This window comes from Pempheris klunzingeri, chromosome 5, assembly GCF_042242105.1.
Source record: "Pempheris klunzingeri isolate RE-2024b chromosome 5, fPemKlu1.hap1, whole genome shotgun sequence".
Taxonomy (NCBI): Eukaryota; Metazoa; Chordata; class Actinopteri; order Acropomatiformes; family Pempheridae; genus Pempheris; species Pempheris klunzingeri.
The window spans coordinates 21,984,745-22,000,107 of NC_092016.1; the positions used below are offsets into that span (position 1 = coordinate 21,984,745).

Below are 15,363 nucleotides of genomic sequence, written 5' to 3' on the forward strand. Positions count from 1 at the left end.
AGCCATTAACTTAGGGGTCAAGGGAGTTTAGATTAACTTGGGGGTCAAGAGAGTTTAGATTAAGTTAGGGGTCAAGAGAGTATAGATTAACTTAGGGGTCAAGAGAGTATAGATTAACTTAGGGGTCAAGGGAGTTTAGAGCAATGTAAATCAGTAAATTAGTGGACTGACTTTATCTCTGGTGAGTGTCTGCTTGCAAACACTGACATATGACGATTAAAATGTTTGTTTCATATGGTGCCAGCAGAACCACCTCCAGATCAACACAGGGAAAACCAAGGAGCTGGTGGTGGATTTCAGCAGGCGCAGATGCTCTCCACCCACACCAGTGAGCATCTAAGGAACAGACATAGGGATTGTAATATCTTACAAGTATCTGGGTGTTCACCTGAACAATAAACTGGACTGGTCAGACAATACAGATGCTTTAATTAAAAAGGGAAACAGCAGACTGTTCCTACTCAGGATGCTGAGGTCCTTTGGAGTGCAGGGCCCTCTCCTCAGGAGCTTCTATGACTCTGTGGTGGCATCTGCCATTTTTTAATGAAATTTACATGATTTGATAATAAATATACCCATTTTTAATTCCTCTGCTTAGACTTAACATGGCTTAGCTATATATACCTGTTTTAAAATTCTTAATAAATAAATAAGATAATAGTTTTCTTAAAAATGTCAGTCAGTGGTATTCATTGATAATATCGGTATACCTTTTAAAATTTTACAAATCTTTCTCCTATTTATGTATATCTCATGTGAAAGATGTCATTGTTACCACTACAAATGTTTTAACACCCGGAGTTTAAGTTACAAAAAATCTTTAATGACTACATCTACTCAGCATTTTCACTTTGACTTAATGTTGTAGCGCCTTATTCCATCCGGCCCAAATGCTCGTTATCAAACACACTTCACACCTGGATTAGCACTTCAGGCTAGCTGTGTTTGCTGGACGACCGTCTGCTGGGTCCCCACATGGAGAGAGAGGCCGTCATACCAGTGCTAGACATGAATTTCCTTTGCTTTAGCTCTTGCTGTCGCCTCATGAGAAGAAACCGCCGTCTGCAGTTTAAATCACAAATCCCAGATGGCTGCTTCCAGGCTTCAGTCTGTTACTTGGTTAAGACAGATCTGGTCATGTGGAGTGCAACCCCCCCCAGAGCCGCTTATTATATAAAAAGTACAACTGTTTTCTCTCTTATACAAAACAGAAAACAAACACAGAAAGAGTGCCACAGTCCTTTGACCTAAACTGACTGGATGTCTGGTTCCAGGGCCTCTGTGATCACCAGTCCACCATGTGATAAGCTCGCTCTGGTGCCTCTGGATAGCCCCACACCATCGGGAAATATAATAAATACATAAGTCCAATGCTGTAAATCTAAGAATATATTTGCTCCAAAAGAACAAAATACATGTCATAATAAAACCTTACTGATGATTAAAAAAAACACCTTTAAAGGGAGCCTTTAAAACAGTATGACGTTAAAAAAATAATTTAATGTAGACATTTGTGGAACATCACCTACTTTCATTAGTGTCTCTTTGGTCTGTTGTTCACTGAGACAAAGAAAGGCCTAAATACTTTTAATTATGTGGCTGTAGTTCTCCAGTCTACAAAACACATTGTGCGCCTCATTTGTCCTGTATTTTTGTGACCCAGATTAAGGGTCTGACCCACATTTCCCATCCTCTCCATCATGAATCACTGCCTGTCACAGAAAACCTCAAACGTCTCTCTTATACTGTGTGTATCATTACAAATATTACATAATACAAAACCCTCTTAGTAATGTTAACTGGAATAAATTTGAGGAAGTATATTCGCATACGATTTCAAACAGTTTGACTTATTGAGGGAAAATCTGTATTTTGTGATTTCACTTCTGATCAGAATTGAAAGTATATCTCCTTTACAAAATAACTGATGTTAACTTCAGGGGCATCAGAACATGATTTTAGCCAGTAAAGCCACCAGAGAGTGACAACGTACACAGCCACCGATGATTTGATTAATTACACCCGTGCTTTTCCCACCGACAGGTCAAAATGACTTCTGTGAAAAAGGTGTAGTCACCAGCAAAAGATTATTGTCGATATTGATTAATCCTGGTGATTATTTTTTATCATACTTAGATAATGTCAATGAGAACAATGCTCATCACAAGTTCCCAGTGCCTCAGGGGATGTCAATTACTTGTTTTGTCACCACAAAAATCCAAAACCCAAAGATATCCACTTTAGACTAATATAAAACAGAGAAAAGCTGTAGAACTTCGTATTTGAGGGTGAAACCAGGCTGTTTTCACATTTTCTTAGTGGTTAAATGAATAAGTGATTATCAGAAATGGTGCAGATCATTTCTCTAACAAATGATTAATCACTTCAGCTCTGGTAGGTTTACACACAAATTCCCTTTATTCAAGTGTCTGATTGATCCGTCATTCAGCGAGTCATATTCTAGACATGTGCACCAACACACATTTTCAAGACCTGGCCGTATTTAAGATCAGCGATCCTGAACTCACAGTGTCAAACACCTGAAGACACCATAATGAAGAACCAAGAACAAAAGCTAAAAAAAAAAACATACCAAGCAGGTTCATTTGGTCTTTTAATTTTTGTACAAAATAATATTTTTAAAAAGTTTACTGAATATGCAGCGCCTACACTAGTCATTAGTCCCGCACTGATATGTCCAAATCTCTCTGTGACCTGGAGTGATGAGTGGTCCAGACAAACTAATGGACAGATACGTGGATCCACCAGTGACCTCCACAGGACAACTCTGTGTCACATTGTCTCTCACAAACAGAGTCCTCTACTTGAACTGATTATCAATGAGAGTGCCCTTCATCTTCGCCTTCTTGGCCTCCAGCTCGGCCAGCTCCTGCAGCCTCCTCTTGCTCATGCCCTTCCTCTCCAGCTGCTTCTCGATCACTTTGGCGTTTTGGGCATAGGAGTCCGCCACCTCCCGGGCCTCGATCTCCTCCTCCTCCTCGTCGATGGTGGACACAGTGACGGAGCTGAACTTGCCCATGTCTTTGGTCCTCTTGGTCATCATCACACGGACCTTCTTGGGAGCCTCGGGCTGCTTCTGGCTGTAGACGCTGGTGTTGCCGAAGCCTTGGCCGAACTTCACCACGGCTCCGTCCACGATGAAGGTGGCCGGGTTGTTCTTCTCCTGGTGCTGGTAGAAGAGCCGCAGGCCGCACTTGCCGCACTTCTTGCGGTACTGTCTCTCGATGCCCTCGGGTCTCTTGATGTACGTGTTCTCGTCCACCTCCACGTTGCAGAACTTGTGGGCATGTTTGGCCGCATCGATCACCCTGGCTCGGTCCCGGGGCCTCATGGGCAGCTTCTCCAGCTGGCAGTCCAACACCAAAACCATCTGTCCGCACAGGCAGTAGTAGACGTGGAGAGGCTTTTCTCCGTCATCGTACTCCTCTCGGTCTCTGGTGTCCGAGCACACAACACTTCTAGACACGACCTTCGGCATGTTTACACCCTTAAATGTGCTACAATGATAGTACCGTCCGGAGAAACGCTAATGAAGAGACGCCATGACGACGAAAACACGGCGAACTGTTTCTTTGAACACAAACTACGCAACGCTTCCTGTGTACGTCGCTCTTACTGCTCCCACCAGAAACCTAAAGTGTCACATGTTGTTCCGGGGGAGCCCGGGTCCAAACAAACCCATCGTGTTGTGTGAAAATTATTTAATCCCACGCAGTCCGTTCAATCCGAGATAAATCTCAGGATTCACAAAATGGAGGGGACGAAAATCTTTAAATGTACGTTTTCTTGCAAAACTCCTAACCATTGACATTCGAGGTAACTAATGTTTGATCCAGTCTTGCATTTACTTCCTGAACAAGCCTCGTTTTAAAACAGGAAGCCTCATACAAACCACGTTACGCATTTAGACCGCTTTAGTGAGATTGCCTAGTTTGATTTGTGAGATGGTGCGTTTAAAGCCTCTCAGCACAAGCGCCATAATACTGAAACAGTGACATGTTCCCACAGTTCATGTACTTTGAAGAAACGTGTAACTGAACCCAGGACTCTACACTGCAGCCTCAGAGGGACCTCAGTGTCCTGAGCTGACCTGATGAGTCTCAGCCCCGCACAGCTTCTCCCTGGTGGACTCATGGTCGGGTCACACTTGAGCACCATTTTGATCTGGGAGGTTTGAAACCAGTTCCACCGTTTAGAAACCAAACCAACGTCCAACATGAAGGAAACTGTTTTATTTCATCATTGAGAAAGACAAGTACAAAACAAATACTCAGACACTTGCAACTGCAATTAACAATGCACAGTAGCCGACACGGGCGCCATCACATGGTCGTGATGGAGGGCTGATGCTGCAGACTCCTCACTGACAGCAGCTCGTGTCGCAGGTCTTCCCTTTGCACACGCAGCCGGAGGCGCACTTGGTGCAGCCAGAAGGGCAGCATGGGCAGCAGCCTGCAGAGACAGAGAAGTCTGGTTAGTGGTAGACCAGCACTGAAGTAATCGGTAGTCTAGGGAGAAAATAAGACGATTCCACCCATAATCCCAACACACTGAAGGTCAGCAGCCTTTCGGTCATCTTGGTGGAGTCAAGGAATTGGCACCTCTTAATTACTTCAATTGGAGCCACCTGGGCAGCTGCCTACAGTTTGTTAAAAATCCTAATGTACAACCAGGCATCCGTGGGTTAACTTTACATAATACTGACATTAAGTCAAACATTTTATGAGCTGGGTTCTCATCTTTTCGACAATAACTCAGGCTGGGTTCGGTTTAAAATATCCCTCTCCACATCATGCTGTCGATAGGAGGAGGGATACTAGACTTACTCTTCTTGCAGGTTGTGCAGGAGCAGTTTGTGCAGGTGCAGGATCCTCCGCAGTTGCAGGTTCCACCTTGAAAAGAAAAGTCAAACTACATCAGCTTCTCCTTGAGCGCGTTTGTCGGATTAGCACATGATACAATTGGCACAGCGGAGCGGGGAAACACCAGACAACACTTACTCTTGGAGCAGTCGCAAGGGTCCATTTTTCTTTTGAATCGAAGTAGCTGTTTTCTCAGCGAGAAGAGGATGTCTTCAGTCCCAGGTGGGTCAGTGTTGTGACTGGAGGAGGAGAGGCGGATCTTTTATAGCGTCCTGGAACAACAGCACCGGGTGCAAAAAGCGCCAGTCACTCCGCACGCAGGCACGTAGTGGATTCATACGAAAAGGTTTGTGCACACGACTTGTTGGTTAATCACCCATGAGCGGTAACAGAAATTATTAGGAAAGGAGGAGTTGGCTTGTTGCCTGAAATTACACAAGACCCCCCCAACCAGAACTGTTTTCTCCCCTGGGGACGCTAAACTCCGGAATAATTAACATGTTGACACGGTTAAGAACATCATCATATATGGCAGTAAATAGAAGACCTGAGTAACCTGAGATCCACAGATTGATCTTCAGGCACATGGGGACCCTGAATGCCACCTGTTTGTCCCATTTGAGTTGCGCATCCTAACTTATTTAGCATACATACAAACGTGTGTGAGGTCAGTAGTGAGTTAAAGATCTGGGAGAAAAATAGCCTTTTAAAAAAATGGAAATCAATGAGCGCAAATTGCGGTGCGCACGGATCGATAAATCACGCGCTCAGTTTGCGCACGGATTTACGAAATGAAAGGAGAAGTGTGTGAATGAGTGTTCAGTAGAGATGTACGAGAAACAACCCCTGGGGACGAAAGGAGGTGAAATAAAATAATATAAAATCATAAAAGTATATTAAACTTATATCATAAAATGCATCATGTAGCATATATACTGCACACAATGAACAGTCAGCCAGTTAGTAAAAGTCCTGTTTGTTTTCTTTTTTAATTCTGGTAAAATTGTTTTCACAAATAAACTTCTGCTTGATTAATCGGAGTCAAACAGGAGTTGTTAAAATGACTAAAAGCGCCTATACACTGCTGTGTCTGCCTCATATGTGTATTAATGCAGTTTAAATACAGGATGTCAAAGGCTATTTTTTTTTTTTTTTAATTAAACATTTCCATTAATAGTAATTAGCCCGAGATTCGTTTAACAACCGAATACTGAATTACATTACTTAACATTTGTAAAATTATATTCCCGTCCTTTTATTGTGAAAGCATGCTTTATTTCCACAAATTAGCTTTAAAAACACACAGTATACTTACATTCCTTTATGACTAACTAATATTAAATGTTGTTTAATGTACTATGTGACACGTGGTTTCATGTACAGATTACTGATCTTATGGGTTCTTTATATTAATGTCAAACTCATCAAATGAACAATCAGGAAAAACATCACAGAGTAGTTTGAGCTGAGGGACATTTGTCTCCTATTTTCTTATTTCATGCACAGTCCTCCTTCAGCACCGTGTCGCCAGGACTATGCACACGGTACCGATCATCTGCTGTCTGCTGCCGCCCCTCTGCTCCCTCGCGCTCTGCACCCGGCCTCTCCATCCGGCGCTCGTGAGCAAACCAAAGTAAATAGACTATTGTGGTGTGCTGCCTTTAGGACCGTGTGCTGTAGGAAACATCCAAACCATGTGGCGAGTGCACACGACAACTGTGTCCTTTCTCTTTGCTTCATGCTTCAGAGGCCACTCGAGGCATTTTTGGAATCGAATCCAGCGAGGTTTTTATTAATATGTGTAAATATTATCACTGTTTCATGATGAAAGTGAGCGAGCTAGTCTGTGACGGCGAAGTTAGTGGACAACTAGGGTATTCCGATTTGTTTGGAGATTATTAGCATGCTCACCTCGGCGAAAAGACACTGCTGTAGTTTTACGAGAATTACTGTACGCTTATATATCAGTTTTATACGCTAATCTAGCGCACATTTCCACAAGTGAGTGACTCTTCACGCTCACCGTCCTCGGATGTAGGAGGTTGCTGTGGGACCATGAAGGCAGCACGCTCTCTGTTTTTTGCGCTCGCCACCGTCCGGCGGTGTTTTTCCTCTACAGAACAAGTCAGCAAGTTTTGAGCTGAGTCATTTTAAGATGTGACAAATGTGAATCACCGGGTGTAACAAGTGAAGTAAAAGATATAGAGCTGAGTGCAACTTTCTTAGAATCAACTGGAATATGATTGCACAGTAAAAACACAGCCCACAACACAATCTGCATGAGGCAGCATAAAATGTGAGAAATAAAAGATATATTCATACCTGTTGCATGTGTGTATTGTTGATGTTAATGTCTTGTTGAGCAGGTCAGATCAGATGGGGACAAATGACCTTTTACACTGAGGAAGAACCTCACATGTTCTGTGATGTTCAGACACTCAGAGCTTTGTTTTAGATTTAAAACATCCTAAATCCTCCAAAGATGTCAAAAAGTGTATAAATGTCACACATGTAAAATATTCCACTCTGTGTAACACAAACATGAAAAATGTATCCCTGAATCTGACTATTTCATTCAGTTTAAGTGCAGTTTACATTATATGTGATGCTGTGATGGAATATGTTGTCTATGGTAATCATCAGGGGTGATTACTGTTTACAACAGCCTGGCCTCCTGCGCTCAGCCTTTCTGTCATTTCTGATTGTGCAATCAGATATTTGATTGTGTGAACACACATGATTATAGATAGTGTGATTATTCACACAGACTCATCTGTAGTGATTGTGATGGGTTATTTAACCCTAGAACACTAACGTTAAAATTAGTAACACTATCACGGGTATATTTTACCCGGTATAATATCCCGGATAAAATACAGTTTTCATCAATTTATGTAAAAGTGCAACATTGTATGCCAAATTGTAGTATTCTTCTTTAATTTCCCAATATACAATATCACATAAAATTAAAAAAAAGGTACCATGGGGGACCCTTTAAAAAGGCAGCAAAATTATTGAAAAATCAGGTAATCCTAAATGAGAAATTTCCAAACAAAAAAAATAATGGAGCTGGGAACTTGTTCTTCAGTCCACCCATTCCTGGGACATGTGAGCCTTGTCAGGTGAAGGCACAGTCTTCCTGCATCACTGACAACTGTGGGATTTAAACACATAAACACTAACATCGGGTAAATTCCACCCGTAGAATATGTTACTCTCTATCACTAACGTCAGGTGAAAATCACACGAATGCATGCCTCTTGAAAAAACCATAGATGGGAGGAGGGAAACAAACATTCCATTAATAACATCAGTGAGCAGCCTGAAGCTACCCAAGGACCCATGCAACTCAGACAGCAGCAACACAATGAAAATCACATGACAAGAATTGTGTGGGTGAAAATCACCTGACGTTAGTGTTCTAGGGTTAAACAGTACTGGGTGATGAGTGAAATGTTCTAATTATGATAAGTGAGTCCTGATTTCTCTGTTATTCAATTACTTTCAGCTCGAGTTGTGGCACGGGAACTTAAACACAAAGGTATTCATTTGTCATTCATCCTTCGTTAATCACTCCTGTGGAAGTGGTGGGTTAAGACATTTAAACTTGAGGTTTTGATTCAGAAATTCTAACCAGGGTCCAAACTGCAATGATTGTCTCTGTTGTTGTGGGCCGCTGGAGGTAATGACGTATATAATTTTAGAGAACGACATTAGGGCATATTACTCAGAGAGGTGCTGTTTGTATGGGAGAGCTCTAGAGGGAGACATCTGCAAATTTTTAAGGAGAGAGATCTTTGAACTGTTTGCTTCTTAATGTCCTCATCATGTATTTGAGCCATTTGTTTAAAAAAGGTAATCTACATTTTACTTTGTGACAAATAGCAACCTTTTAACTTACTTTAATATGCAGAGGTTAATTTATGGAAATCCGAAAGGACGCAAAACACTCAAGTAAAGTGCTAGCAACACAATGTAGTACAATTTGTGCTTTTACTTTGAAGGGGCATATAACAAAACATATACCAACACACACATTTAGTATATTTTATTATCAGTTGTTGGCAATTCAGAAAACTACAGGCAATTGTGTGCATATGTATAAAGTAATATGAATAAAAAAAGGAGCTCTTTGCATGAAAACATTGATCATCTTGTTCAAATTCTCTGTGAAGGTTGGGGAATGACAAGAGGCAATGACATCATCCACTTGTATTTCTATCTCATTGACAGTTCGCACGTCACAAGATGTTTGTGTGTGACAGGTTGGAAGAGTTCAGACGCCCCACAGGTCAGGTGTGATGGGATGTTTTAGGGTGATCATGAGGTGATTAGTGTCTTTTTCATGACTCACACGTCTTACTTTTGCTGTGTGTGTGTGTGTGTGTGTGTGTCTGTGTGTAAAGGGCAGACAGGTCAAGGGGAATTTGATCTTACAGCCAAGCACGAGACAGAGCACATGCACTTCACACTAATACATGCACAACCTTGCAAGTGAATTTATTTAGCACTAAAAGAGATCGAGGGTGGCTTACAAATAGGACATTTTGAGGTTTAATTGCTATAATGTCATTTCTGATGACTGAATGTGAATATATGCTACATAAAGACATCCGACTGGAGATTATGTCACTAGTTTCATATCAGTGATCTAATAAGATGAGGTCACTTCCATTATCAAATTCATTAAGTCAGAATAGATGGATTATTTCACTGAAACTCTGAGTGGAGGATCAGGTCTTCTGTCACTGAGCTCCTTGTTATTTGCTGAGCATGCTGGGATCTTATTCCACCAGGCCCAACACGTGTGTGTCTCCCTGGGCTCCCTCAATATACTTACTGCCTCAATAGAATGGAGCGAGGAGGAGTTTCTCTCTGAATCAGTTTCTAGGAAAAATAATAAATATCCACATTTGTTGGGAACCTACTGGAATACACGGTGAGTTCATATCAGCGGCGTGTGGATTCATCAGCTTTCAAACAGCTTTCTACATTAGGTCATGGTGTGTGCGGAGGAAGGAGGACTCATCCACTTTACAGGAAGGCCGACACACTTTTGACGTCCTAAAGCGGGTCAGTTCAGCAGCAATAACCAAATCCTGACAAAATGATGCTCGAAAAGCATGAAACACCCTTTTGGAATATTTTAAGAGTGACCACAGAGATTAACACTGAAATAATATCAGTTTAATAATAAAGCTTACACCAGGCTGAAAAGGTTTTCAGTGCATGTGGTATGTTTGCTTATTTAGTGAAGCATGATATTTGTTTCCAAACCAGTTATATTTGTAGGCTATGTATAACAGTTCATGCTAATGGTTCTTATTTATTATTCATTATATTTGGATTAAGCAAAACTAAGTTATTCTGCATTTGAAGCATAAATAAAACGTGTCAGGCATTAACACATCATAAAATGGGATATAAATCGTTATAAAGAATGTAAAAAGGTCAAGCTGGGAAACTTCTACAATGTCACAGCAGCACTTTGAGACAGTTGTTTTCTGTGAACAAATTCCTGTCGAATGAACACGTAAATCAGTGCTGTGTTCATAAATGTGGCTGCTTTACAGCTTCCCCGTTTCCACGCTGATTAGCGACAAATGTCATTCGACAGCGAGACGTTGGGGAATCGTTTTCACATAGTCTGACTGGGTCTGAGAAAAGCTCATCAATCAAGTTAAACAGAAGACATCAGATGCAGCTTCTGATAAGCACAGAAACAAGCACAGGACTTTGGTCCAATCATCATCAAAGTGCTCACAGAGGCCTCGTATGAACAGTCGGTATTGGTGCAGGACCGCAGCAGCCAGGGTGAAGAGGTGCTGGTGTCACTTTAGTTAACACAGTTGGATTAATAGAGGGGTGACACAAGGGGAAATTGGAGAGTTTGAGTCATTATGGTGCAGGAATAGTGTCACATCAGGTATGATGCTTCAATTTGATTGTTCTATAACAACTCTTGAGTTTTTCTTCTCCGTCCGTTTTGCCTTATCATGTGTTGCATTGTTAAAATGTGTGTGTATGCTGCCTGTTTTGGACAAGTTAGTCTCAGTGAAAAACAACTAGCTCAGAATAACCCAAAGAAATAAAATGAATGAATGCCACACTGACGTATAAAACTGCATAAGCTCTCGCAGAAGTGGATCCTAGCATGTGTAGCACAGACACAGGACCTACTGTGGGTTTAAATTACAAAGCTGTTCAGCTCTGATTGGGATTTGAAAGCCTCTAAAAAATATTTTCACAAAGAACAGACTGATAAGCGCTAGCACAATACTAACTACCTTTGCCTGTATGTGGTTTTTTTTTAGTCCTGTGGCTGGTTTGTTCTCTTTCACTCACATCTTTAGTACGCTGCGTCTTGGTGGGGAAACACTGGATCGGTCATACTGTGCATGTCACTATCTTCACAGACTATGCCATGGATCATGTGCTGAACACTGCAGACCATTACATCTTCACTCCGTACGTTTACCCGGCCTCATGGCCCGAGGATGGGGCTCTGCGTCAGATCATCAGCCTGTGGGTGGTGACCAACCTTGGTGCAGAGCTGATTTACCTGGTCTTTGGTGCGCTTAACTTCTACTATGTGTTTGACCATAAGCTCATGAAGCATCCACAGTTCATTAAGGTAAACTGTTTATTGGACCAGACCCTCACATTTGTAGACCAGTTATAGGTCAATGAATAGAGTATCATTATTATTCAATTATGCTCAATTCTCTGACAACACCATCACAAACTTCTCCCAAATCCCAACTTTGTGTCTTTGATCATCACAATAGAACCAGATAAGAAAAGAGATTCAACTAGGAACTGTCTCCATCTTCTGGATGAGCTTCCCCACAGTGGCCCTTTTCTTCTGGGAGGTCAGGGGACACAGCAAACTTTATGACAACATCAGTGACTCTCCTCTGGGTGAGACAACGGTTACCTGAACACCCAGGCCAGGGCTCATTCCAACTTCAGTCAACTCAAAATCCAAATGGAAGTTATTTGATTACCTGACTAAAAGTGAGCTGTCAATAGACATCAATCAAAGACAGCTCATCTGTTAAAACAGGTTGTAAAATAATTAGTTTTAATTAGATCGGTCTAATTAATTAAAGTGGTTTGTCTTTGTTTCAGGGTGGTCCGGGGTGTTCCTGAGCATCTCTGGTTTCCTGTTCTTTACGGACATGTGTATCTACTGGATACACCGGTCCATGCACCATCAGAGCATTTACAAGGTGAGCTTCACCGTGTTTATGGCTAGCTTTAAAGCTGCTCTGAACAATATCTTTATGTTAACAATGAACAAAATAGTTGTGATGGGGAAAAAAAATTATTGCCTGATTCTGCAGTTTTTTTAAACAGGTGTAGGTTTCCTGCAGTGATGTTTTATGTGACCTACTTGGTGTTCTGGGTGAATTTGAAAATGAAACGTCTTTTATTTTAGTCAGATCTAAACTCACCTCTCAATATATGAAATTAGTACAGTGAGATCATTTGATATTAATAAAAGTTACAAAATAGGTGATGATAGATGATTTTCCATTTGAAGGCTGTTTTTTTTAGTCATACTTCCTCATTCTGGCTAAAAATCACTGTCAAGCTTTGTGCACCTTGTTTACCTGGGGCGTTTTGCACTAAAACAGTCTAAATATGTAGACCCTTTGTGTTTCTCCCCCTCAGCACTTACATAAGCAGCACCATATATTCAAGATCCCTACGCCTTTTGCCAGCCATGCCTTCCACCCACTGGATGGCTTCCTTCAGAGCTTACCCTATCACATCTACCCTTTCATCTTCCCCCTCCACAAGGTGCTGGTCTACTTAAACACACTTTTCAATACATGTTGATGTTAAATCAGAGGAGTAAGTGTATTGCAAATGATGCCTCATTTCTTTTTTCACAATGCTGCTGTTGTCAAGACAACTTTTGATGACAAGTTGCGTATAAAAGCAATAACTTCCAAATGTATATTATTAACATGATGGTGTTTTTAAATGATATTGGGGATATTTACATTACAGGTGGTCTACCTCTCACTCTTTGTCTTTGTCAACGTCTGGACCATTTCCATACATGATGGAGACTACCGCATCCCCGACCCCCTGATATGCCTGATCAACGGTGCTGCTCACCACGTAGACCATCACCTCTTCTTCAACTATAACTACGGACAATACTTCACGCTCTGGGATCGTCTAGGGGGCTCCTACCGACACCCCTCAGTCCTGCTGCAGAAGGGGCCACATGACCACATTCGCAGGCTCAAGGCAGAGGCTGCACAAACGCAGTGATGATGGAGCTACATGGGTGGATGGATTTTCTTGTCTGCGTTGAAGCTCTTAGAGAGGTTTCTACAGAGAAGCTCAGCCTGGGCCGTGACGCAAGAGACGATTGCATTAGATGCAAAACAGAAGCAAGGATGAAACAGTGGATTGCCAGCCACAGTCCACCTGCTTGTATATCAGTGACTTGGAAGAGCATATTTCAGTAGCTTTGACCATCGCGTTGGTCAAAATAAATACGTGTGTGTGTGTGTATCTTAGGGGTCTCTTCTAATTGACAGAAACTAAAATTAACATTATTTGCCATTTCCCCACAAATTGAGCTAAGAGAAAACATAGGAGTGATGGTAAGCTGACAGACAGATTTTTTTTAATAAACAAAAAATTGTTTTACACGGAGCCTTGTACAGGCACACACTTTATCTTTGTGAGTGTCTACCATCCTTCTGCCTTTTTGGATTCAACACAAAATAAGTTTAAGATAAAGGAGTATTTATGAGGACTGCCACCTGGACTACAATCAGCACTGCAGTCTCAAGACTGCTTTAATCACACAACATACAGCTGACAGAGGCAGGGCATTTGTCCTTCTTTCCCATTTGTGTTATTAAATGATTGTTTTTTCCACATTTAAAAAGAGTATAAACTCAATACCAATACAAAATCTATTTTTGCATCATTTCTGCTAAGCTGGACATACTGCAAATCTTCCACTGTCCACGTGCTTGTGTGTTTTTGTCCCACAGTCTGATTCCAGATCAGTCTCTCAGCTTCCAGTGTTTGGTGTGTTTTCGTGCAGGCTCTGCAGGGCGAGGTCTGTCCACTTCATCTCCTGTTCTTTCACTGACTCTGTGGATCCTCCGTTGTCCTGCTCAGCCTCGGGCAGTTCACTCTGACAGAGAAAAAGGGGAGACAAGATGGTATTAAAGACAGGAATAGGTCACTGAACTTTGTATCGACAGTATGATGGTATCAGGACAAAAACTGAATGTTTAAGGGAGGCAAAGATGAGCCTAAATTAAGATAAACTGGAATGCTTTCTGTCTGTTAACAATGGTTGTTCCTTCTTGACAAAACTGCATAGCATGTATGCAACAAATCTGTGTCAGCAAGCTTGTATGTCCAGAAGAACCTGTGAAAGTATGATTCAAGATTCAAGATTCTTTATTTGTCACATACACAGTTATACACTGTCTAATGTATGTCTGTAAGGCCAGAATCGCAATAGTCATCCATGTCTTGAGCCTGAGAGAGGACTACTGACAGCTTTGGCCGCTTGTGAGCCACACTTACTGAGAGCACATCCACAGCTGCACAGGGTTCCATGACACTTGAGGCTGCTTCCTTGTGCGCCTCATCAGATTTATTATTTATCTAAAATACCTGTTAGCCCCATTACTACCATTACTAAGCTTCCATTTAGGCTGAATTGACAGCATTCTTTTAGAAACGTTTTAGCTCAAAATATCGATGACTAATTTCTGCACCTGAATGTAAACGAAGTCTATAAAAGCTAGTTGTTTCAAATGCTAACAACAATCAGTTTGTTCAGCATTTACCAGAGGGATGGTGACATCTTCATACGGCAGTCTGTCTTCCCTCCAGGCATCATCAGTGAGGTCCAGGACTCTCCCATCTCGTTGGATTTCACTGTCCATCCTCTGAGCTGGACTCGAGCTGCTCGGATCTTGTCCTCTGACTGAGTTAGCCTCAAGCTAGCTGCAACATTTAGCTTAAAACAGAATGGCAGAAGTTGGAAATAGCCGGTCAAAGCCTTCTGCTAACCGTGCAAATATATACCAGTTAGCCTACCGAACAATGAGAAATTGACTAACGCACAAGTGCGTGAAGAAAAGGGTCTCAGTTTCTGTTTTTAGCAGCTTGAGCGCACCATGGATGTATAACGGAAACAACCCAGCAGAAACATTTAGCTACCAGCGGACGCTTGGTGATGATGTAATCAACGATGCTTTCACGTTCCTGGGAAAATGCCGAATTATGTGTAAATTCTGTAAATTAAATAACTAATATGGCAAATTCAGTCCCAGCCAGTTAATAATACTACTACTGACAACATTATGTCCATCATCATCATCAACTTCAACAACAACAATTATTCTTATAACGTCAAAATCAAGTCGTCACCGGCCATATCGCACCTAATGTTTCGTGGTTTCCATGGTAACCATTCCCTTTTTTT

General features: G+C 41.6%; 4 protein-coding genes across 6 annotated transcripts; 1 reads left to right on the forward strand and 3 right to left on the reverse strand.

The window, feature by feature from the left end:
- Window positions 1-2,601: 2,601 nt before the first annotated feature.
- On the reverse strand, window positions 2,602-3,618 carry steep1 (STING1 ER exit protein 1). The gene has a single exon (XM_070830964.1). The coding sequence runs from the start codon at window positions 3,497-3,499 to the stop codon at window positions 2,822-2,824; it is 678 nt and encodes a 225-aa protein (XP_070687065.1). The 5' UTR covers window positions 3,500-3,618; the 3' UTR covers window positions 2,602-2,821.
- Window positions 3,619-4,238: 620 nt separating this feature from the next.
- mt2 (metallothionein 2) lies at window positions 4,239-5,165 on the reverse strand. Its single transcript, XM_070830311.1, has 3 exons — window positions 5,022-5,165; window positions 4,848-4,913; window positions 4,239-4,473 (listed from the first exon to the last, which is right to left on the reverse strand). The coding sequence occupies exons 1-3, from the start codon at window positions 5,044-5,046 to the stop codon at window positions 4,382-4,384; spliced, it is 183 nt and encodes a 60-aa protein (XP_070686412.1). The 5' UTR covers window positions 5,047-5,165; the 3' UTR covers window positions 4,239-4,381.
- A 6,142-nt stretch (window positions 5,166-11,307) lies between these two features.
- LOC139201446 (lathosterol oxidase-like) lies at window positions 11,308-13,536 on the forward strand. The gene is made up of 5 exons (XM_070830764.1): window positions 11,308-11,517; window positions 11,672-11,804; window positions 12,015-12,115; window positions 12,561-12,689; window positions 12,903-13,536. Exons 1-5 carry the CDS (start codon window positions 11,308-11,310, stop codon window positions 13,170-13,172), a joined length of 843 nt encoding a protein of 280 aa, XP_070686865.1. The 3' UTR covers window positions 13,173-13,536.
- Window positions 13,512-15,082, reverse strand: anapc13 (anaphase promoting complex subunit 13). 3 transcript variants are annotated; one of them, XM_070830766.1, is made up of 3 exons: window positions 14,999-15,082; window positions 14,723-14,895; window positions 13,512-14,055 (listed from the first exon to the last, which is right to left on the reverse strand). In XM_070830766.1, exons 2-3 carry the CDS (start codon window positions 14,819-14,821, stop codon window positions 13,930-13,932), a joined length of 225 nt encoding a protein of 74 aa, XP_070686867.1. In that variant the 5' UTR covers window positions 14,822-14,895; window positions 14,999-15,082; the 3' UTR covers window positions 13,512-13,929. The 3 variants fall into 3 exon arrangements, with proteins under 3 accessions (XP_070686867.1, XP_070686866.1, XP_070686868.1); XM_070830765.1 differs by having other exon boundaries at window positions 14,976-15,082; XM_070830767.1 differs by having other exon boundaries at window positions 15,003-15,077.
- Between the last annotated feature and the right edge of the window lie 281 nt (window positions 15,083-15,363).

Coding starts and splice junctions, on each gene's coding strand:
- steep1 (XM_070830964.1), bottom strand. CDS start 3,499: ATGCCGAAGGTCGTGTCTAGAAGTGTTGTGTGCTCGGACACCAGAGAC.
- mt2 (XM_070830311.1), bottom strand. CDS start 5,046: ATGGACCCTTGCGACTGCTCCAAGA. Junction 4,914..5,021: donor CCCTTGCGACTGCTCCAAGA/GTAAGTGTTGTC, acceptor TTTCTTTTCAAG/GTGGAACCTGCAACTGCGGA. Junction 4,474..4,847: donor CTGCACAACCTGCAAGAAGA/GTAAGTCTAGTA, acceptor CTGTCTCTGCAG/GCTGCTGCCCATGCTGCCCT.
- LOC139201446 (XM_070830764.1), top strand. CDS start 11,308: ATGGATCATGTGCTGAACACTGCAGACCATTACATCTTCACTCCGTAC. Junction 11,518..11,671: donor AGCATCCACAGTTCATTAAG/GTAAACTGTTTA, acceptor TCATCACAATAG/AACCAGATAAGAAAAGAGAT. Junction 12,116..12,560: donor ACCATCAGAGCATTTACAAG/GTGAGCTTCACC, acceptor TCTCCCCCTCAG/CACTTACATAAGCAGCACCA.
- anapc13 (XM_070830766.1), bottom strand. CDS start 14,821: ATGGACAGTGAAATCCAACGAGATGGGAGAGTCCTGGACCTCACTGAT. Junction 14,056..14,722: donor AAGATGTCACCATCCCTCTG/GTAAATGCTGAA, acceptor TTTCTCTGTCAG/AGTGAACTGCCCGAGGCTGA.